At 54.0% G+C, this 23,100-nt stretch overlaps 3 protein-coding genes across 3 annotated transcripts in view; 2 read left to right on the forward strand and 1 right to left on the reverse strand.

The window, feature by feature from the left end:
* The window catches only part of LOC137463965 (zinc finger protein 208-like), a 1,270,300-nt gene that overhangs the window by 1,132,839 nt on the left and 114,361 nt on the right, over positions 1-23,100 (reverse strand). The window lies entirely within an intron of this gene.
* Positions 1-23,100, forward strand: part of LOC137463966 (zinc finger protein 271-like) — a 1,077,684-nt gene that overhangs the window by 931,781 nt on the left and 122,803 nt on the right. The gene's annotated exons all lie outside the window — the stretch shown is intronic.
* On the forward strand, positions 11,901-12,990 carry LOC137463994 (olfactory receptor 14J1-like). The gene is made up of 2 exons (XM_068175329.1): positions 11,901-12,398; positions 12,964-12,990. Exons 1-2 carry the CDS (start codon positions 11,901-11,903, stop codon positions 12,988-12,990), a joined length of 525 nt encoding a protein of 174 aa, XP_068031430.1.

Genomic DNA, 23,100 nt, shown 5'->3' on the forward strand with positions numbered 1-23,100 from the left:
GCTTTGTGTCGTCCCTGCTCAGAGGGGATCCTCAGCACAGCCCTGAAGATCTGAACATAGGAGAAAAAAATGAACACTAAACAACCAAATACCAAACAGGCACTAACAGCAATGAGCCCAAGTTCCCTGAGGTAGGATTTGGAGCAGGAGAGCTTGAGGATCTGTGGGATTTCACAGAAGAACTGGCCCAGGGCATTGCCATGGCACAGGGGCAGGGAAAATGTATTGGCTGTTTGCAGCAGAGCACTGAGAAAGCCACTGGCCCAGGCAGCTGCTGCCATGTGGGCACAAGCTCTGCTGCCCAGGAGGGTCCCGTAGTGCAGGGGTTTGCAGATGGACACGTAGTGGTCGTAGCACATGATGGTCAGGAGATAAAACTCTGCTGAGATAAAAAAAACAAAAAAAAAGAGCTGAGCAGCACATCCTGTGTAGGAGATGGTCCTGGTGTCCCAGAGGGAATTGTGCATGGCTTTGGGGACAGTGGTGCAGATGGAGCCCAGGTCGCTGAGGGCCAGGTTGAGCAGGAAGAAGAACATGGGCGTGTGCAGGTGGTGGCCGCAGGCTACGGCGCTGATGATGAGGCCGTTGCCCAGGAGGGCAGCCAGGGAGATGCCCAGGAAGAGGCAGAAGTGCAGGAGCTGCAGCTGCCGCGTGTCTGCCAGTGCCAGCAGGAGGAAGTGGCTGATGGAGCTGCTGTTGGACATTGGCTGTGGCTGCACATGGGGATCTGTAAGAAAAGTGATCATGAAATAGTTGGGTTTGGAGGGGACTTTAAATATCCCAGCACAGCTTGGCGGCACTTTCCACCCCTCTGCCTGCCCTGGGCTCTGCTGCCTGGAGCTGTCCCTGCCAGCAGCTGCTTCCCTGTGCCCAGGGCTGGGCCCTGCCAGTGCAGCCAGAGCCCAGCCCAGCCCCTGGGGGCTCAGCTCTGCCCTGCAGACCCCTCCCAGCTCTGGCACTGCCCTGGGGCAGCTCTGGCTCTGCAGGCTCTGATGGCAACACCAAAGCAACCCTGAGGAGGCTGGAGAAGTGACACTAACGGTGCCTCTAATAGACCTTGTGCTGATTCCTGTAACTGCCTGGTTTATTCAGATATGAGACAATTTTTTAAATTTTGCTCAACGTGAGAGATTAATACCTATGTGCAATTTCCCATACAGGCAACACAGATCAGTAGACTAAAACTGAAGGATTTTCCTTTTTTTGCAGCCCATGACTTGCTGTGCTCCATGTATAATCTGCTTGGAAATGTTCTGCAGTTAAATGCCATGCTGGAAGCAGTCCTGAACAATGCAGCATCCTCACCACACATGGAGAACACGTCCAAGCCCTACCAGCTGTCTCCTTTCAACCACATCTTGTCCCCCAGCGCTGAGAGCAGCTCCCCGGGCCGGCTGAGAGCTGTCCCTGGCAGGCAGCAGAGTCCCTGGCCTAGCACAGCGCCCTGGGCTGCAGGACCCTGCTCTGCAGGACAGCCCTGGGCACCCCTGGCTGCTCTGCACAAGAGATGATCAGAGAATGAACTCACAGGGTCTGTGGGCATTGGGATGTTCCAGCTGTAGGAGATCACTCCAGGAGCTGCAGCTGCATTGTCCTGTAGCCAGAGGTTCCTGTGCCAAGGGCTGCCAGGGATTCTGCCCCAGGCACTTCTCAGCACCTTCCCAGCCCTGACTGATGGAAGCTCTCTGTGCCTCTGTGCTGTGCCTGGGCTGGCTGCAGGCAGTGCCCCAGCCCTGCTGGGCTGGGAGAAGAGCTGCTCATCCAGAGAAATGTGCTTTTGAAGCTCTCCTTGGTTACCAGGATCACCCTCTGGGCCAGGAGCCCGGCCCAGCTCAGCAGCACAGACACAGCACAAGGACTTTAATGACCCTCTGGGGCTTTGTGCTCAGGCCCTGAACATCAGGCCCTGAGAGGGAGCTGCAGAAACCTCTCCAGAACTCCAAGTCAGAATCCAACTCCAAAGTTTCTTTGACTTTTAATGGGTCCCACTGAGGGACACGAGTGAGAAAGTGTCCCCAGGCCCCAGGCAGAGCAGAGAACTGGAGGCACTGATGACAGGTGGGGACAAAGAGAAGCCAAGTCTTGGTGCCCTGGGGCACAGCAGGCTCTGTGCCACCATGGGCTGTCAGGAGACACCTTGTCCTGAGGCACTGGGGCCTCCTGGCACAGCCCCAGCCAGGCTGGGCACTGTCACCCCCTTGTCCTGCCCTCAGCATCCCCCCCTAGCCCACATCCCAGTGGCCTCAAGGATCTGCTGGAAGGAGTCCCTGGGGAGCCTTGCTCCGGAACGGCCCTGGGGGTCTCTTCATGCTCCCAGGGACTGCAGGTTTTTCAAAGCACTTTGGCTTTGGCTTTTGCCTTGGAGTCTCTGAGAGCTTTGTGCAATCATGGCCCCAATTATCTGCTGTAATTAGTCCCTGGAGAGGCTTTGTCAGGAACAACACTCAGTGGGGCTCATTAACGCTTCAAGGTACTTCAGTTCTTTTAAGGTACTTGGTGTTTCCCTTTTGATCCAGACTCTGTGAGAGGTTTGTGCAATAATGGCCCCAATTATCTGCTTTAACGAGTCCCTTGAGAGCTTTGTGCTGACACTCAGTGGGGCTCATTGATGCTTTGAGATACTCAACTTTTTTCTGCTACTTTGGATTTTCCTTTCCATACTGAGAGGTTTTTGTGCAATTTGAGTCTCTGAGAGGTTTTTGTGCCATCCTGGCTTCCAATTCTCTCCTCCAAGGAGTCCATGAGGAGCCTGTGTTGGGGATGGACCTCAGTGCGACCCATTAATGCTTTGAGACATTTTGTGGTTTTCTTCTGACTTTGACTCCTGCAAAGGTTTGTGCAATCTCCTCTCAGGCCCTGAGGTTCAAGGGCTCAGCTCCAAATGCACCATGGGGCTCAATACGATCAAACAAATCCTGACAAACCATGGCTCTGCCTTTATTTCCCTCTGCTCTAATGCAGTTCATCTGGAAGGCTTCTGTAGTGATTTTGGTTCACCATTTTGAGATTTCTCAGCCAATGCATTAATATTTGTGGTGGGTTCAGTGCTGGCTAATTACCAGGGCACTCACTAGAATATACTTAGTCATTTCCTGCTCTGAGATAAGATTAGGAGAAAGGGAAAATAGGCTCAAAACTTTAAAAGTGTATAAAGAAAACTTTATTAACAGTAACTAAAAGAAAGAGTTATAAGAATCAGAACAAAACTTTCCAAACACTTCCCCTCTCCACACAACCTGACAATGTAAAGAGACAAAACATAAAATCCTCTGTTTGTTTACCACCTCTAGAAAAGTTTTTCTTCACTTCACTCAGGGAGAGAAGTTCCTCTTGTTATTATATGGAGACTTCTCCACAAGAAAACAGTTGTCTCATGGCTTTTAATTTCCACTAATTGCAGCTGCTCAGAAAAATCTGTAATTGTGAAGTCCCTCCCATTTTTTCACATCTTCTCCCACAGCTGTGTTTATCGGCCATGCCAGCTTATGGGATATTAGTTTAAAGATGAGCTGTTCAAGAGCAAAGTTTTCTTCATCTATTTCTGAAATCATCTTCATCTCTGGAAACAGAGGTCTTCTTCTTCTCTCCCTGGGGGCATAGGGTCTCATCACTCTGCTGTCTTTCATTGTTCAAACTTCTCATGGGATCACAGCTACTTCAACATTTCCTTACATTAGCATGGAGACCTTTGCTGAACAAGTCATCTCCCAATTCTTTTCAATGTGTTATAGGGAAAAAGAGAGTCTGATGTATCAATTACATCCTTCTCCATAGCGTTACCAGAGGATTTCAGCCCCAAGATCAAGGCATCTCCTCATCCCTCCCATCTGGGCCTCAACTTCCTCTTCACTGACCTCGGTGTCTTCATGTTGCTTCTCTGTGTGCCTGCACGTTGTCCTTTTCTCTCACTTGAGGGAGGATGGAAGCACTGGAAGAGTCAATATCTCAGCCGGGGCCTGCAGATGGTTCCGTGACCCTGGCCGGGCTCGGTACTTGCGGCCGGAGCTGTTTTACCATGGAGGTTCCTGCAGCGGCTGTGCTGGGGCTGTGTCAGGCTGGGCCGCGCTGGGGCAGGGCCAGGATCTCAGCAGCCAGGCCAGAGCACAGCAGCAGCACGGCCGGGGCCCATGGCTTCTCCTCCCCCTGCCCGCTGGTTGCGGGCGAACCCCAAGGGCGGCAGAACCTTGGCCGAGCCGGCCCGGCCCGGGGCTGCTCCTGGGGCCCGGCGGATCCTGGCCGGGCCCGGGCTGGCGGCGGGGCAGGGCTCGGTAGCGGCCAGATGTCAGCAACCGCAGCCACGGCCCGGCCCGGCCTCGGCCCCGCGGCCTCCCCTGCCCTGCCCGGCAGCCGATGGGGCCTGGCGGCTCCCTGGGAAGGGGCCCGGCCCCACGGCAGGAGCTGCCCGGCCTGGCCTGGCTGAGACGGGGCTGGGCCGGTCTGGTCACCTCTTTGCTGGCCAGAAGGGAAACAGACCCAGCCAGGCTTCTCCATCTTTAACTTGTGTCTTCACAGAGGCGTGTGCAGTTTCCTTAGTGGTTTAACAGATTGTCAGCTCTCAAAGCTAATTACTGATTGTTTTTTTGTCAGACACCGAGGAAACTGCTAGCAGCTTCTCTCAGGACATCACTTCCATGATGCAAAACTACCACAACAGCACAGAGCACAGAGCTCCTTTGTCCATATGTAGTTGTCATGTGCCCAAGACCTCAAAAATCCCAGCTTGGGAGATCTCTGGGCACTCTCCAGGGTGTTTTCAAATGAAAACATTCAGCTCATAGTCTAAGAAAATTACCAGAGCATAGAGCCAACCTGACCTGTCTGTCCTGGCTACTTTTGTCTGGGAGCAACCCTTGGATATACACAATTTGGGAGGCCAAATTCTAATTTTTGCCATGATCTTTGGCAAGAAGGCTGTTTTTTATCCATAGGAAATAAGGAACAGAGCCCTCTGTTTCAGAGGCAGATGAGAGGTGACCACTGGAGGCCAAGGCCAGCCAGAGTTCGCAGGTTTTTCTGAGACATACCTTTGCATGGAGGAAATTTTTTAGGGAGCTTACCAATTTTGGCAATGGGCATCTGAAAAGAGGGACAGTTCTTTCCCTTAGCAAGGAAAGCACAGAGCCCCAGTGCTCCAGGAGCTGATGAGAGGCAGCCCTTGGCATTCCAACATCAGCCAGACCTGTCAGGTGGCCCCTGGGAGGCCAAGCCAGCCAGACCTGTTCCATGTTCCCTCGGTTCCATGGGGCCCCACAGTGTCCCAATGGTCCCTTGCTTCCATGAGGCCCTGAGGTGTCACAATGCCCCCTTGGTGACACGAGGCCCTGAAGGGTCAGAATGGCCTCCATGGTTCCATCAGGCCCCACAGAGTCATAATAGTCTCTGGGTCCATGAAGCCCCGCTGTGTCACCATGGCCCCTTGGTTCCATGGGCTCCAGTGGTGCCACAATGATCCCCGTGCTTCCATGAGGTCCCCACCGTGTCACAGTGATCTCCATGGGAAGGAAAGAACCGAGCCCCAGTGTGGCAGGGGCAGCCACCGGAGGCCAAGGCTAGCCAGACTTGGCGGTACTGGCAGATTTTGCCTGGGAACAACCTTTGGATATAGGGAATTTTAGAAGTGGCATCCCAATTTCAGACATGGACACCTGGGGGAGGAGAAGCACAATTCTTTTCCATAGGAAGGAAAGCACAGAACACTGGTGTTTCAGGGGCAGATGAAAGGTGGCCACCAGAGGCCTAGGCCAGCCAGACCCCTTTGTCCTGGTAGCTTTTGTCTGAAATCAACCCTTGGATATAGGGAATTTGGGAGCTGGAACCCCAATTTCAGCCATTTCTGCATAGATAAGAAGGACAGTTCTTTTCCACGTGAAGGAAAGCACAGAGCCCAAGTGTTTCAAAGGCAGAAGAGGAGAGAGGTGGCTCCTGGGAGGCCAAGCCAGCCAGACCTGTTTGTCCTGGCAGCTTTTGTCATGAAGAGATCCTTGGATACATGGAATTTGGGAGGAGGAATCTCCATTTTGACCATGGACACCTTGAGAAGAAGGACGGTTCTTTTCCATAGGAAGGAAAGCATCAAACCCCAGTATTTCGAGGCATGTGAGAGGCAGCTCCCAAGAGGCCAAGGACACCCAGACCTGTCTGTCCTGGGAGCTTTCACTTGGGAGCAATCCTTGGATGTACGGAGTTTTGGAGGTGGGATCATAATTTTGGCCATGGGCGCCTGGTCAGGATGGATGTTTTTTTCCTATGGGAAAGAAAAGCACAAAATGCAAGTGTTCTGGAAGAAGATGAGAGGTGGCCATCCTTAGGCCAAGCCAGCCAGACCTGTCTCTCCTGGCACCTTTTGTCTAGGGGCTATCCTTGGACACAGGGCATTTTGGAAGTGGAATCTCAGTTTTGGCCATGGGTGCCTGGACAGGAAGATGAGTTCTTTTTATGAGGAAGGAAAGCACAGAGACCCAGTGTTTCAGAGGGACATGAGTGCCACCCCTCAGGAAACCAAGGCCAGCCAGACTTGCCTCCCCTGGCAGCTTTTGTCTGGGAGCTATCCTTGGATATAGGGAATTCTGGAGGCAGATGCCCCATTTTGGCCATGGGTGCCTGGTCGAGATGGATGTTTTTTTCCCATAAGAAAGAAAAGTACATGGTCCCAGTGTTTCAAAGGCAGATGAGAGGTGGCCCCTGGGTGGCCAGGGCAGCCAGACCTGTTTCTCCTGGCAGATTTTATCTGGGAACAATCTTTGCATATAAGGAAATTTGGAGGAGGAATCCTGGTTTTGGCCCAAGGTCACTGGAGGAGAAGGACAGTTCTCTCCCATAGGAAGGAAAGCCCAGGGCCCCAGTGCTTCAGGGCAGGTGAGAAGCAGCCATCAACATGCCAAGGTCTGCTGGACCTCTCAGGTGGTCCCCAGGAGCCCCAGCCAGCCAGACCTGTTCCATGTTCCCTTGGTTTCGTGGGACTCCACAGTGTCACAATGGTCTCCTTGGTTCCATGAGGCCCTGGAGTGTCACAATGTTCCCCTTGCTTCTGCAGTTTCACAATGGCCCTGTGCTTCCATGGGGCCTTGCAATGTCACAATGGCTTCGTGGTTCCACAAAGCCCTGATGTGTCACAATGGCTCCTGGGCTCCATGCGCCCTCGCAGTGTCACAACGGCTCCTCTGTGACACTGCGGGCTCCACAAGGTCACCATGGACCCTTGGTTCCTTGGGGCCCCCGTGTTCACAATGGTCTCCTTGATTCCATGAGGCAGCACAGTGTCACAGTGGCCCCTTAGTTCCATGAGGTTCCATTGTGCCACCATGGTGTCCTTGGGGCCTGCATTGTCACAACTGACCCATGGCTCCATGAGATTCCATAGCATCACCACGGTGTCCTTGGACCCACATTGTCACAACTGACCCATGGCTCCATGAGGTTCCCCAGTGTCACCATGGTGTCCTTGGACTTGCGTTGTTACAACTGACCCATGGCTCCATGAGGTTCTGTAGTGTCACCATGTGGTTACTGTCAGAGGCTGGATGAGATCGATGTCCCGAGACACCTTGGGGTGCTCGGAATGCCCGTGTGGGACCAGGAGCGGGTCAGGCCTTGGTTTGTGGTGGGACAGAGCCCCGCCCCCAGCCCTGGGCTGGCAGAGCTGTCAATCACACAGCAGGGGCAGTGCTACCCCAGCTCTGATTGGCCGAGCTGTCAATCAATCACACAGCAGGAAGGGCTACCCCAGCTCTGATTGGCCAAGCTGTCAATCAATCACACACCAGAAGCTGGTGCCTTCCCTGGCTCTGATTGGACAAGCAACTGGCAGTCCCACCCCAGGGGCGGGCCCATGAAGGCCCAGGGGTTTAAAAGCCAGAGCACGAGGCCAGCCCATGGTCTGGATCCTGCCTTCTCCTGGGGTTCCTCTGTTAATGGTGCTGGAACCTGAGCAGGTGGTGCCTCTGTGTGTGTCTTTCTATAGATCTTCTGTCTTTCTGTTGTTCTCTATTTCTTCTCCTTCTAATCCTGCTTACCTGGAACATTTTTGGGTAACTTATCATTGTAAGGGTTAAAGGTTTTTAGGTAAAGTGGGCTAAGTTAACAAAGTAATGCTATGGTAAGAGTTTTATGCTGAAGTGGATGTTGTATGAAACCCTTTGCTCAAGTTCCTTGATTGTCTATATTTTGTCAGTAAAATTTTGTGTTAATTTGATCTCTTAGCTCCATTGGTTAGAGCATGGTGCTGGTATCACTGAGGTTGTGGGTTCCATCCCTGTGTCGGCCATTCACTAAAGAGCTGGGTCCCTTACTACCAAGAAAACTCTTTCATCTGGCCATGGTGAGAATATCTGGTTGGTGTTTCTCCTGTACAACAAACTCGAATGAAGGAACCTTTGGTGACCCCCAGCATTTCAGTGTTCTGGGGTGTTACAGCCCTGCAGGCTCACAATGGCCTCTTGTTTCCATGAGGCCCCACAGTGTCACACTGGCCCCTTGGTTCCATGGGCCCCAACAGTGCCACAGTGATCCCCTTGGTTCCACAACTTCCCACAGTGTCACACTGGCCCCCTGGTTCCATGAGGATCTGGAGTGTCACACAGGTTTGTGACATTTGTCCTTGCTGCCCCTCAAATCCCACTATTGAGAGCTGGCATGAAAAGTGCTGCATGCACAGCGGAGAGTCCTGGAAGGTGCTGGCAAGAGCGTCCTGTGGGAACAGGGCTCTGGGCTCTGGCTGGAACAGCCTGGTTTTGCTGCCGTGACCGCAGGAAGTTGAGGCAGGTGAAGAGGCAGCGGGCAGCTTGTGTTTGTAGAGGGCCTGGGGCTGCCCCTCTGAACCTCCACCTGGAAACACACTTGGGAGAATATGAGCTACAGCCGGAGTGCCTGTCCTGAAAGGACCTGAAGTCATTCAGCCTTGCCAGCTTTTCTTGAGAGTGTGTTGATGTTCCCCAGGACAGCTACACATTTGGGGAAATGCCTTTGGAGGAAAGGGGCTTGCTTCTCAAGGAAAGTGCTTCCCAGGGAGCTCACAGCGAGGCAGGTGCAATGGTCCCCCTTTGGCTCTCTGTGGTCCTTTCACTGCCTGAGGCCCGTTGCACTTGGCAGAGGGGCAGGGCAAGGGAGAAGGCTGTGAAGAGCGGGTTTGGCATCCGCCTGGACCTGTGGAGACCAACCCAAGCACCTGCAGCAGGGTGTGTTCCCCCCTTTGGACAGAGGCGTGAGCAGGAGCATCTCTGTCCAGCCGTGAGCCCCAGAGCTCTCTCTGAGAGCTGTGAATTAAAAGGCCTTTACACACACACTTTTCACATCTTCCCTGTCTGCTGTGTTTCAACTCTTGGCAATGTGCATGTGGCTCTTGCTTGGTGGAAGCTGCTGTGGCCCAGGGTCAGCACAGAGCTGGGCTGGGTGGGCCAGGCAGCGTGGAGAGTCTTGGCTGATCTTGGTGTGTCCCTGGCCTCAGAAAAGGCTGGGAAGGTTTGCCTCCCAAGGCGTCCTGCTCATTGGCTCTCCCTGTGCACCCTGGAGAGAACAAGGTAGGCATTTCTGGCAGCTGGGCATCAGCAGGCCTGAAAGTGGGGGTGTGTTGTGGAGCGAGCCCAGCTGAGATACCCTGAGAGGAGCCCAGTGCTCCTTGCTCCCCTGTGCTGACACGTGAGTGTTTGTCTGGTTTTGGGATGGCCCTGGCTGTGTGAGGGGTGCTACGTGGACACGAGACAGCCGGTCCTGTCCCGCTGGGTCCCAGCAGTGCCTCACAGCAGTCCTGCATCCACGTCAGGATGCTGGCCAAGAGAGGTCCTGGAAGCTGAGGCAGCTGATTTTAAGCTTGTGCAGGTGCCTACAGGCCAAGGCCAACGGTGTTCCCTCAGGATACAGCAGGCCTGAGGGGTCTCCCTCATTCAAACAAATCGGCAGACAAATGCATTGTCAGCCAAAAGCCCTTTGATTGACCTGGCAGGTGGGCAAGGGTCTGCACCCACTGAAATGTTTCTCCACCATGTATAAATTTCAGTGGGTTGATGTCGGAGTTGTATCAAAATCACCATCCATCTTTACACTGCTGAGGTGATTCCATAGGCAGCGGGTTAGAAATACATTGTGTCAGATTCCCATACTTGAAGCTGATGTCCAGGCCCTGGCCAGGAGCGGTCTCGATGCCCCAAAGCAGCACAAAGTCTTCCTCAGGGCTTCCCTGCACAGGGCTGATTCCACACTTGCCCTTAGTTCTTCTGGTAGACTGTCTAAAGCTTTTTGTCAGGTCACTCTCATGTCAAGTTAGGCCTGCCAGGTTTTTGTTATGCTAACTGGTGCTAAGTACTTAGGCATGTCTGTGCTAATTACTTGTTTACTCATGTGAATTGCTTGTGCTTACTTATGTCAAACCAAGGCCTTGTTCCATCCCCAAAGGTGCCTGAGGCCACCCGCTCCTTGTGGCACCAGTTGCTTTCCTGTGGAATGTTCTCCCTCCCCGAGGGTAAAGAGGGAGCTGCAGAAAGAGCTTGCCAGGCTGCTCTCCATCCTTTCCCAGCACTCCTGGTGAAGTGGAGAAGTCCGAGCTGAGCGCAAAGGTGCAAATGGAGCAGCCGTGCACAGGAAGGCTCGGTGGGAAGGATGATCCAGGATCCATAGGCTTGGCAGCCTGAGCGTGCTCCAGGGGAAGGCCTTGGAGCAGATCCTCCTGAGTGCCATCCCACGGCACCTGCAGGGAACCAGGGCGTCTGCTGGAGGGTGGGAAAGCTGGGACAGGGCAGCAGGCTGGGCTCCACTGGGATCAACAGCAGCTGGAAATATCTCTGGGCCTCTCCATTTTCTGCTGCTGCTCAGAAGAAACAATGAAGTGTGTCGAGAAGTTCTGGTTTCTCTTTCTCCTGGTGGAATTTTTTATTGTATTTGACACTCCAGAGGCAATTTCTGTGATGGCCTCTGTCAGTTGATTCTATTTCAGCAGCAGCAGCAGCAGCAACAGGGCTGTGTTTGAGCACTGCAGATGTGGCCTGTGTGGCTTTAATTCTCCGTGACTTAGTGCTCAGGGACTTGAGAGCATTTCAAAATCTGCTAATCATGATGCCTGTGACAAAAAGTCTGAGTATCCTGTGACAAATGCACTCTGGGTAGCACTGACAAAAAAAGCAGAGAGCCAGACCAACCCTTGGTATCCCTCCATTTCCAGCTGCACAGGGAAAGGTAGAAGAATTTAGAGATGCTGACAATGAAACTGAAGTCTTCAAAAAGGCCGCTTTATTGTTCAAACACGTTGGAAGTTTGATCACCCTGAAACAGAGGAAGCTGAAATGAGCAAAGGGCTCCTGTGTGGGACCCGCAGGTCTGACTGCACTGGGGCACAGCGAGCCCTGTTTTCCCTAAGGGCTCCCCAGTGTTCAGGCTGAGAGCAGGGTCGAAGATGAGGCAGCAGCACAAACCGGACCTCAGCGAAAAAAGGCTGAGCAAAGTTCAGTCAACAAGGAGAAGTATTTTTGGGGGGATTCCTAATAAAAAAATATAGGAATGACACACTGAAATCTTTCCCGTCTTGTCAATATCTTCTTTCAATAGTCCACGATTCCCAGAGTGAAGAAACGTCCAACAGCAGCTCCATCAGCCACTTCCTCCTGCTGGCACTGGCACACACGCGGCAGCTGCAGCTCCTGCACTTCTGCCTCTTCCTGGGCATCTCCCTGGCTGCCCTCCTGGGCAACGACCTCATCATCAGCGCCATAGCCTGCGGCCACCACCTGCACACGCCCATGTTCTTCTTCCTGCTCAACCTGGCCCTCAGTGACCTGGGCTCCATCTGCACCACTGTCCCCAAAGCCATGCACAATTCCCTCTGGGACACCAGCACCATCTCCTACACAGGATGTGCTGCACAGGTTTTTCTGCTTATCTTCTTCATGGGAGCAGAGCTTTCCCTCCTGACCATCATGTGCTACGACCGCTACGTGTCCATCTGCAAACCCCTGCACTACGGGACCCTCCTGGGCAGCAGAGCTTGTGCCCACATGGCAGCAGCTGCCTGGGCCAGTGCCTTTCTCTATTCACTGCTGCACACGGCCAATACATTTTCCCTGCCCCTGTGCCATGGCAATGCCCTGGGCCAGTTCTTCTGTGAAATCCCACAGATCCTCAAGCTCTCCTGCTCCAAATCCCACCTCAGGGAACTTGGGCTCATTGCTGTTAGTGCCTGTTTAGCATTTGGCTGTTTTGTGTTCATTGTTTTCTCCTATGTGCAGATCTTCAGGGCCGTGCTGAGGATCCCCTCTGAGCAGGGACGGCACAAAGCCTTTTCCACCTGCCTCCCTCACCTGGCCGTGGTCTCCTTGTTCCTCAGCACTGGTGTATTTTCCTACCTGAAGCCCCCCTCCATGTCCTCCCCATCCCTGGATCTGTCACTGTCTGTTCTGTACTCGGTGGTGCCTCCAGCCCTGAACCCCCTCATCTACAGCCTGAAGAACCAGGAGCTCAAGGCTGCAGTGTAGACACTGATGACTGGATGCTTTCAGGGACATTCAACTCCTGGCCAAATGACTTGCAATAAAAGTAATCTTTGGCACTTCCTTTTGGTTTCCTTTTGGAGGTTCTTTTTCCTTGTTTTACATTTTAATGTTGTCCACAAATAAATTTTATTGTTTGTGCCATTTCTCATTTTGTTTCCCTCCACCTTCCCTGTGGCCACAGACTGTGTCAATGAGGGGCTGTGCTCTTGGTGGCTTTAAAGGAACTAAAGGATCTCCCAGCAGAGGTTTCTGCAGAGATGCCCTTTTGTTGCCTTCTCTGGAGCTGTAGCAGCAATGTCTGTGTGCAGAGCTGGGGGCAGATCAGTGCTGGCACAGCAGCTCTCGTCCTGCTGGCCACACTGTTCCCTGCAGGTCCCTTTCTGCCTGGCTGCTGTCCCCAGCCTGTAGTGCTGCAGAGGTTGTTTTGGCCAAAGTGCAGGACCCGGCACTTGGAATTGCTGAACCTCACCTTGTTGGATCTGGCCCCTAGATCCAGCCTTCCAGGTCTCTCTGCTGACCCCTCCTACTCTCCAGCAGAGCAACACTCACATCCAGCTTGGAGTCATCTGCAAAGATGTCCTTGGTTCCAAGGGGCCCCTCAGTGTCACAATGTCCCTTGGGTTACACCAGGCCCTGCACTGTCACAATGGTCTCCTTGGTTACACGGGGCCCCAAAATGTGACAATGGACTCCTTGGTTCCATGGGGCTTCACAGTGTCACAATGTTCTCCTTGGTGCCGCAGTTTCACAGTGGCCCCATGGTTCCATGGGGCCCCAGGGTGTCACAAAGGCCCCATGGTTACATGAGGTCCCACACTGTCACAATGCTCTCTGTGGTTCCACAAGTCCCCTCAGTGTCACAATGGACTTCTTGTTTCCACGAGGCCACACAGTGTCACAACAGCCTTCCAGATTCCTTGAGGCCTCAGAGTGTCACAGTGGCCCCTTGGTTCCACAAGGTCCTGCAGTGTCACAATGTCCCCTTGGTTCCATGAGGCCCCGCAGTGTCAGAACGGCCCCTTGGTTCCACTGGGCCCTGGACTCTCCCAATGCTCTCCTTGGTTTTGCAGTGTCAAAATGGTGAAACCCCTCGGTTCCAGGAGGCCCCGCAGTGTCACAATGGCCTCTGTGGTTCCACGAGGACCCAGTGTCACGGGGGACTCCCTGGTTCCATTTGGCCCCAGAGCACCACAATGGAGCCCTGGTTCTAGGGGGCTGCACAGGGTCACCATGGTCCTCTTTGTTCCACGAGGCCCTGCAGTGTCACAATGGCCCCAGAGTGTCCCAGTCATCACAGAATGACAGAATCAAATAGGCTGGAAAAGACCTTTGGGATCATCAAGTCCAACCAATGCCCTAAAACTGCCTTGTCACCCAGACCATGCCACTAAGTGCCACTGGACAGGGACAGTGACTGTGCCACCTCCCCCCCGGCCTGCCCATTCCAATGCCCACTCACCCTTTCTGTGAAGAACTTCCTCCTGTTGTCCAGCCTAAACCTCCCCTGGTGCAGCTCAAGGCTGTGTCTTCTTGTCCTGCCCTCCAGCAGATCCACACTCACCCCCAGCTTGGTGTCATCTGCACATTTGGTGATGGTGGGCTCAATCCCCTCACCCAGATCATCAGTGAAGATGTTAAACAGGACTGGGCCCAACACAGATCCCTGGGGGACAGCATCAGGGACTGGACACCAGCTGGATGCAGCACCATCTCCACCGCTCTCTGGGCCCAGCCTCCAGCCAGCTCTTCAATCTCCCAGCGAGGAGGAACCTGCCCAAGCCGTGGGTGCAGCTTTTCCAGGAAATGCTGTCAGAGACAGTGTCAAAGGCTTTGCTGAAGTCCAGATGGACACATCCGCAGCCTTTCCACATCCACAGCTGGGTCACCTGGTTATAAAAGGAGAACAGGTTGGTCAGGCGGGACCTGCCCCTCTTAAATTCACACTGGCTGGCTCTGATCCCTGGGCCATCCTGTGGGTGCCCTGTGATGGCACTCAGGGTGATCTGTTCCAGAACCTTGCCGGGCACCGAGGTCAGGCTGACAGGCCTGGAGTTCCCCAGATCCTCCTCCCAGCCCTTCTTGGGGATGGGGTCACACTGGCACCTCCAGTGCTCTGGGACCTCCCTGGTGAGCCAGGACTGATGGTAAATGATGGAGAGCAGCTTGAGGAGCTCATCCACCAGCTCCCTCATCCCCCTAGGATGGATCCCATCTGATCCCATACACCTGTGAGTATCTGAGTGGCTCAGCAGGTCCCCAGCTGCTTCCTCCTGGATTAGGGACTGCTCTGCTCCCTGTGCCCACCTGTCAGCTCAGGAGAACTCTTGTCCTGAGGACAACCTGTCCTAATATTGAAAATTGATACAAACAAGGTGTTAAGTAGCTTGGCCTTTTCCTTATCTTTAGTTCCTATATTCTCCACTGCATCCAGTAAAGAGTAGAGGTTCTCCTTATCCTACCTTTTGTTATATATCTTTTATAAGAACATGTTTTATTCTTTTTACAGAAGCTGCCATGTTAAGTTCTAATTGAGATTTCACCTCTCAACTTCTCTTTCTGCATGGCCTAACAACATCCTTAAACACTTCCTGAGTTGCTGGTCCTTTTTTCCATTGAGTTCCCACAAAAGCTCCATGGGCAGCCAGGGCAGTCATTTTCCTCACCGGCTCATCTTTGGCCACACTGGGACAGGCTGCTCCTTCCCCCTTAAGATTACTTTCTGGAAATGTGTCCCTCCTTCCTCGACCCCTTTGTTTTTAAGGGCTGTTTCCCATTAAAAAATCAGTACCTGATTCAGTACTTCCCAAATCAGCATCCTAAATAGGCCAAAGTCTGCCCTTCCTAATTCCAGTGTGGAAGTTTTGTTGCTGCCCCTCCTTCTTTCATAGAACATTGAAAACTTGATTATTTCATGGTCACTGTGCCCCAGGCAGCCTCCGACCCCCACATCTGCCACCAGCCCTTCTCTGTTTGTGAGCAGCAGGAGACAGAGCTTTCCTTGGGATTGGAGTGTTACCAAAAATTCGGTAAAACAGAAAACTCCTTCACACCAATGCAGCATTAAGAAGCAGCATTCTTTATTCAGCCGGGTGCACGGGGGATAGCTCCTCCCAAAGCCGAGCATGCTGAGTGCAGGAAAGTTTATGTTCATAGTCTGTATTTTGCACACATATTCACTGATTGTCCTGGATTAAACACACATCTGATAATCATTTCCCCAAAATCATTAACATATTTCCCCTCCCCTTTACCCATGCTCTCCTCTGTCTTGGGGGTCTCTCTGGTGGTCCCTGGTGGTCGTGGACCCCAATGTTCCAGTGGGCCTGGCTGAGCTGGCAGGACACTGAGGCTGGTGAACTTCCAGTTCCCCTTCTGACACAATGGGCATTGTGTGGTTTCCATAGGCCTGGGGTTTTGGAGAACAAGCTCCAGGTGTCAGCTCACCTGGTGGAGACAATTTATCATCTGGAACATGAGGTCACAGAGTGATCTATGACATCACATGAGTGATCTATGATGGAATGGTCCATGACATCATAGAGTGGTTTTTGTGAGGTCATCGAGCAGCTATGACATAAACTGCCTCTGTGACCTCTCAGAGCAGGCTGTGACATCACAGAGGGGTTGTGTGACATCCCAGGAGGGCTGTGTGAGGTCACTGGGTTGGTCACTCCGCCCCAGCTCCCCCTCACAGTTTCTCCCAACAAGTCCAATGCTGTTCATGCCCAGCGGGGTCCCTGTCCCCTGGTATCCCCCCAGTCCACCTGGAGCCACAGCCCCCACCAAAGGATGTTCCACAGGATCCCCCCCTGAGCCTGACCTGGGGAAAAGGGGCCAGGGCTGTGTGACCAGGACATCAAGGATGTGGATTATCCAGGTCCCTGTGGCCTGGGTTGGGTTCCCCAGGGCAGGAAAGATGTCTGGCAGCTGGAGCAGGGTTAGGGAAGGGCCTCCAAGGTGGGGCTGGAGCCCTTGAGCTGTGAGCAGAGGCTGAGGGAGCTGGGCTTGTCCAGCCCAGATCAGGGAAGGCTGAGGGGCTCCTCATCCCAGCCTGGCAGTGCCAGCGAGGAGGGGATGGAGAACACAGAGCCAGGCTCTTCACCGGGGGGCCTGGTGGGAGACAGAAGCCAATGGGTGGAAGGGGAAAGAAGGGAGATCAGCCAGGCCAGGAGGAGATGGAATGAGTCAGGCTGGTTTCAGCATTTCCTCAACACCAAAAGCAGCCTGACCTCCCTTCTCCATCCACCACTGACAGCTTTGCAAATCAGGAATTGTTTGAGCTGTTTTGCCCCCACTCCAGGATGAGCATCCTGATACAAGAAATTAATTGTGTTTATTAGCTATCACAGAACTATATTTGTCTAAAATTAATTTTAATATGGAAATCACTTGTGGATGGTGGACTCATCAGACACTGCTGGGACATTGCACATAGCTCAGGGAAGAGTGTGATTGTTATTAAATTGTGTCCTGTTCAACTGTGGTCTGTTGGCCATGAAGAGAAACTTTCTGTGCCTCTGAGTCTCACCAGCTCCTGACCCCCAAAGGTCACAAACCTGATGAGTTGTGGTTCCCACTCCAGTGGTGGCACTTGGACCTCCCTCCATCCCCAGAGCAGAGCTCCCTTGTCCCAGAAAGCCCCTGGCAATGCAGGGATGAAGGAAACAGGACAGGCTGTGGGGATCAGGGGCAGGGCACGGCCAGGGATTTGGGGTGGTTGTGAGCCCAGGGCAGGACCCGGCCCTTGGCCTTGGTGAACCTCATCCAATTGTCCTGGGCCCATGGCTCCAGCCTGTCCAGATCCCTCTGCAGAGCTTCCTGCCCTCCAGCACAGCCACACTCCCACCCAGCTTGGGCTCACCTGGAAATGACTGAGGGTGCCCTCGATGGCCTCGTCCAGATCAGCAATCAAGAAATTTCACTGACCTGGCCCCAGTCCTGAGCCTTGGGGACATCCCTGGATGTGACCCAATTCCTCAGCTGCTCTGAGTGCAAGGGGTTGGATGAGGATGGAATGGTGGGGAGGGGTTGGGGACAAAGTGTCAGCCATGAAGGGTCTTGATTTTCACATTTATTCAAACTGCATTAGAAGGTGCTGGGGGTCAAAATCAATTGGACATTGCTGATATCAATCTATAAACAGGAAAAACAGGAAAAGAAAACAGGACAAAACAGTTCTCTCTGCATAGATTTCAGAACAGTATATTCACTATAAATACACTACTGAAATCTGTCTAATTAACCTCAGAAGGATTGAAAACTTCAATTATTCCCAGCTGCATTTCTTGTCTGGGAGTTTTAAATAAATAGTTATGAGCCTTTTTCACTGAATTCCTGAACTGAAGGGCTCAAGAAAGAAGAGGCCTCTGGAGTAGTGAAATTCATCAGCAACCTCCAAGTGGCTAAGGATCCATCCCCATCAGAGCAGCAGTGACCAGAAATGGGCAAAGCTTTGTGGCTGCCCCAGCTCTGGGATGGGCCCTGGGCCTGGAGCAGGAGCAGCTCTGGAGGGCCCCAAGGCTGGGCTCTTGTGCTGGCCTGGGCAGATGGGATGGCAGCAGGGGCTGCAGAGCTCTCAGCACCTCAGCCCGAGGGGAGCAGGGCAGCCAGGGAGCCTCCTTTGGCCTTGGCCAAGCCCCTTCCCCCATGGCTGGGGCTGAGTCCTGGCTGAGCTGCAGCTGCTGCTGTGCCCTGGCCAGGGGCTGAGGCTGTGGGGCCAGTGGCCAGAGCAGCCTGGGCTGAGCAGAGCTGTGGGGCCAGAGCCGGCTGGGCTGTGCTGGGGAGAGGCCCTTGGTGCTGCACAGAGCTCAGAGCAGCTGGCAGAGCTTGCAGGGAGCTGGGCTGGGCTCAGAGAGCCTGGCACAGAAACCATCAGTGTCCATCCCAGCCTGGCTGAACGTGCAGGGGCCAAGGAGAACAGCCCAGGGTCTGCAAGTTCTCTGTGTGGGAGCTGAGCTGGTGAGCCCCTGAGCCCTCCCGAATGCTGGGGCTGCACCTCCAGCTCCAGAGGAGATGTGACAGATGGGAGCAGAGACAAATCATTCCTGCTGGATTCTTTCTTGTGTGTGCTTATACAGGTGACCTGGATCCATATGTAGACGAGCTGTTTTGTGCCAGCAAACACTGGTAGAGTGAGAAGAATTATATTTCTTAGCTGAAAATAGTATTTCATGCATAACACACAATGAGAAAGAAAAGACACATATGATCAGAAGAGCATCTGAGTTTTTTAGAGGATGAGAGACTCATTGATGTTCCAGCAGGCAAACCTGCTCAAATACTTTCCTCAGGACTTCCTTGAGATGAGAGGTGACCACCCAAAGACCAGGCCAACCAGAGGTGTCTGTCCTGCCAGCTTTTGTCTGGGAGAACCCTTGCATATAGGGAATTTTTTCAGGAGGAGTATCAGTTTTGGCTGTGGGCACCTGGAAAGACGGATGGTTCTTTTCCATAGGACGGAAAGCACAGAGCTCCAGTTCTCCAGGGACTGATGAGAGGCAGCCCTCAACATTTCAAGATCAGCTGGACTTGTCAGGTAGCCCCTGGGAGGCCAAGCCCTTGCTTCCATGAGGCCTTGCAGTGTCACAGGGGTCTCCTTGGTGCTGCAGTATCACAATGGACCCTTGGTTCCATGGGGACTCACAATGTCAGAAGGGTCTCCTTGGTTCCATGAGGCCCTGCAGAGCCCCTTGATTTGACGAGGCCTCAAAGTGTCACCATGGCCTCCAGGGTTCCATGAGGCCCCGCAATGTCACAGTGGACCTTTGGTTCCATGGAGTCCTGCGCTGTTCCATGGATCCTTAGTTCCATGGGGCCCTGAAGTGTCACAATGGACCCCTTGGTTCCATGGTGCCACGCAGTGTGACAAGTGCCCCTTGGCCTGCCAAGACTCCATAGTGTCACAATGGCCCCTTGGATCCATGGAGCCTGGAGTGTCACAATAGCTCCTTGGATCCATGGGGCCTGTAGTGTCACAATGGCTCCTTGGATCCATGGGGCCTGTAGTGTCACAATGGCTCCTTGGATCCATGGGGCCTGTAGTGTCACAATGGCTCCTTGGATCCATGGAGCCTGGAGTGTCACAATGGCCCCTTGGATCCATGGGCCCTGTAGTGTCTCAATGGTCTCCATGATGCCACAGGGCCTTGCAGTGTCACAACAGACCATTGGTTTCACTGAGCCCCACAGAGTCACTATGGTCCCCTTGGCTGCACAGGGCTCTGGAGTGCCACAATGTCTCCTTGGTGTCACAAGGCCTCAAAGTGTCCAAATGGCCTCCAAGGTTCCATGAGGCCCTGCTGTGTCACAATGGACCTGTGGTTCCATGATGCCCCATAGTGTCACAATGGCATCCTTGGTTCCACGGTGTCAGAATGGCCCCTTCATCCCATGGACACCCACAGTGTTCACTGTAGTCCCCTTGATTCCACGAGGCCCTGCCATGCTCTAATGGCCCCTTGGTTCCAGTGGGTCCAAAGTGTCAGAAGAGTCTCCATTGTTCCATGAGGCCCCGCAATGTCACTGTGCTCCCCTTGGTTCCACAGGACCCCACAGTTGAACAACGGACTCTTGGTTCCATGAGGTTCCTCAGTCACAATGGTCTCCTTGGATTCACAGTGTCACCATGGACCCATGGCTCCACGAGGCCTTGCTGTGTCAGAATGTTCCCTTGGTTCCAAGAGGTTTCTCAGTGTCACAATGGTCTCCTTGGATCCGCGGTATCACAATGGACCATTGGTTCAGTGTGGGCCCAGCGTGCCAAAATGGATCTTGGTTCCATGGGGTTCCGCTGTGTCACCATGGACCCTTTGTTCCATGAGTTTGCTCAGTGTCACAGCTGACTCCTTGGTTCTGTGAGGCCCCGCTGCCACCAAATCTCTGAAATATCAGAATGAGGCTCCTTAACACTCATTTGCTATTTTCAGAGGGTATCGTTTATTCAGGCCTGAGGTCTAACATGGGATAACTCCTAACCTGACGTGGACATGTAATTCTACCAGTGTGTTGCTCATCTACAGTCGCTAAATGCCAATCACAATTTACCCATTTCCATAAATCCCACCGCGAGTTCACAGATTCAGTCCTTGTTTTCTCTATCACTGTACCCTTGAGCCAGATGTCTTCTCCTTCTCTTCCAGCCATCCTTGCTGGGAAAGCAGCCCCTGCATGCCTTGTTCCTGTGCTGGAAGTTCACAGGCACGGTAAAAATGGAATGAACCCTTTGGGTCTCAAGGCCAAGGCTTTGTGTGGCCAGGCAGGGGCAGGCAGGAGGCAGAGCTGTCAGCAAAGGAAGGGGCCAGCGAGGTGGGGCAGCCGGGGGATGACGACAGCCTGCAGGGACAGAGGCCAGGGCAGGGACACCGCAGGACAGCCTGGGCTGCAGAGGGCACAGGGATGTGCAGCAGCTGCAAGGCCCTGACAGAGCCAACCTGTGCAGCCCTTTGGCCATGGCTGCTGGCCCTGGGCCTGAGGCCACGAGGGGACAAGTGACCCTTGCAGCCCTGGGGCCTCATGGCCTCCTTGTCCCTGCTCAGCAGCCTGGCAGGGGCCGCCCCATGGTCCTGCCCTTGGCATGGCACATCCCCACATGCCAGTGCCCATCCCGGGAAGAGCCCTGAGCAAGGAGGGAGGGACAGGATCTGCCTTGCCAGGGGCTGGGGCTCAGCCTTGGCCCTTTGCATTCCTGAAACACATCCAGGTTTGCTCAGCGCCAGAGACACCTTTGCCTTGTTTGTCCCCACCTGTCATCAGTGCCTCCAGGGTTCTGCTCTAACTGGAACCTGGGGACACTTTCTCAGTCGTGTCCCTCAGTGGGACCCATTAAAACTTCAAGAAACTTTGGAGTTTAACTTTGAGTTCTTTGGAAGTTTTCTGAAGACACTCTTCAGGGACTGAGTCTGGTGTAAACAACACCAAAGCCCTGAGAGGACCATTAAAGTTTTCCTAGTGCAGTTCTGGAGAAAGATTTCAAAGAGCTTGTAAGAAATACACTGTCCTCTTTCAAAGGGTGTATTTTATTACATTTCTCTTTAGAGCAGAGGCGATTGCAGCATTCTGTGATTGATACTGACCCAGGCTCTCCCCTCAGGAGCTCTGGCCTGCTCAGAGCAGCTGTGCCTTGAGCTCTGGCCCAGTGTGGACAGCCTTGCTCCACATTGCCCAAGCCCATCCTGTCTGTCCTCGCTCACCTGGGACCTGCTGGGCTTGCAGAGCTGGCTGCACCCAGCCTAAGAGGGGCTTTCCCTTTTGCTATTTTTGAAGCAATCTAAAACTCCCGAGTTTCCCCATGAAAACAGACACACTCCTCAGGTGTGTGCCAGCCCAAGGTGCCACCAAAACCACTGCAGACCTGCCCTGGGCCAGCTGTGAGGGTGGATCATCAGCCCAAGCTGCACTGGGCCACTGCAAGGGGCCGTGGCCATGGACACTGCACCAACCCCACTGCTGGGTTTGGCTGCCACGGCAACCCTGAGACATTAAACTGTCCTTGGAAACACTGGGGAGGACTGGGACATACTGGGGGACACTGGGAACGCTGTGAGAGACACTGGGACATACTGGGAGTGACCCTGGGAAGGACTGGGACAGCCTGGGAACACGAGGAATGCTGAGGGGAATCTGGGTGGACTGGGATGGACTGTGAGAGTACACACCGAAACATACTGGGGCATACTGGGAGTGATACTGGGGGATAATGGGACAAACAGGGGACACTGTGAACGCTGTGGGGAAGACTGGGGGACACTGGAGCTGACTATGGAAGACATTGGGGGAAACTGGGAGGGACTGGCAATGAACTCAGGTGTACTGGAAGGGCCTGGGCTGTACTGGGAGGGACTGGAGGAGCACTGGGGCCGTACTGGGCTGTACTGGGAGGGACTGGAGGAGCACTGGGGTTGTACTGGGCTGTACTGGGGATGCACTGGGCTGTACTGGGAGGGATTGGAGGGGCACTGGGGTTGTACTGGGCTGTACGGGGGATGCACTGGGCTGTACTGGGAGGGATTGGAGGGGCACTGGGGTTGTACTGGGCTGTACTGGGGATGCACTGGGCTGGACTGGAGGGGTTGGATGGGCTGTTCCCGCCTCCCATTTGCTGGGGCTCCCGCCCATCACCGCCCGCAGCCAATCAGCGACAGGGATTGTGGCCTTGGGGCGGTGCCTGGAGTCGGCGCCATACTTTCGCTAGTGCCTACAACTCCCGTCATGCCCCGCAGCCCGATTCAGCCCCATCGGAGCCGGGACTACAACGCCCGTCATGCCCCGCGCTCCACAGAACCCCCTCGGTACCCGCCCCCATCTGTCCCGTAAGTGTCCCCCAGACCCTCCAGGATCCCCAAGTGCCCCTCAGCGCCCATTCGGGACCCCCCAAAGGCGCCCCCGGATCCCCGGAGTGCTCCCGACCCCACGGATGCCCGGCACAGCCACTGCTGGGAATTCATCTCCTCTCATCCCCCGCGGCCCCAGAGCCCCTCAGAACACAGTCACGCGCCTAAACCGCCTGCCGTACCCCGCGCCCTAAGGAGCCCGGGTAGAGCTCCCCGAGCTCCCCCCAAGTTCTCCCGAACCGTTTACGTTCGCCCCGAGGGCCTCAAGTCGCGGCTCGGACGCAAAAGTGTCCCCCAAG

This window comes from Anomalospiza imberbis, chromosome 33 (assembly GCF_031753505.1).
Source record: "Anomalospiza imberbis isolate Cuckoo-Finch-1a 21T00152 chromosome 33, ASM3175350v1, whole genome shotgun sequence".
NCBI classification, from domain to species: Eukaryota; Metazoa; Chordata; class Aves; order Passeriformes; family Viduidae; genus Anomalospiza; species Anomalospiza imberbis.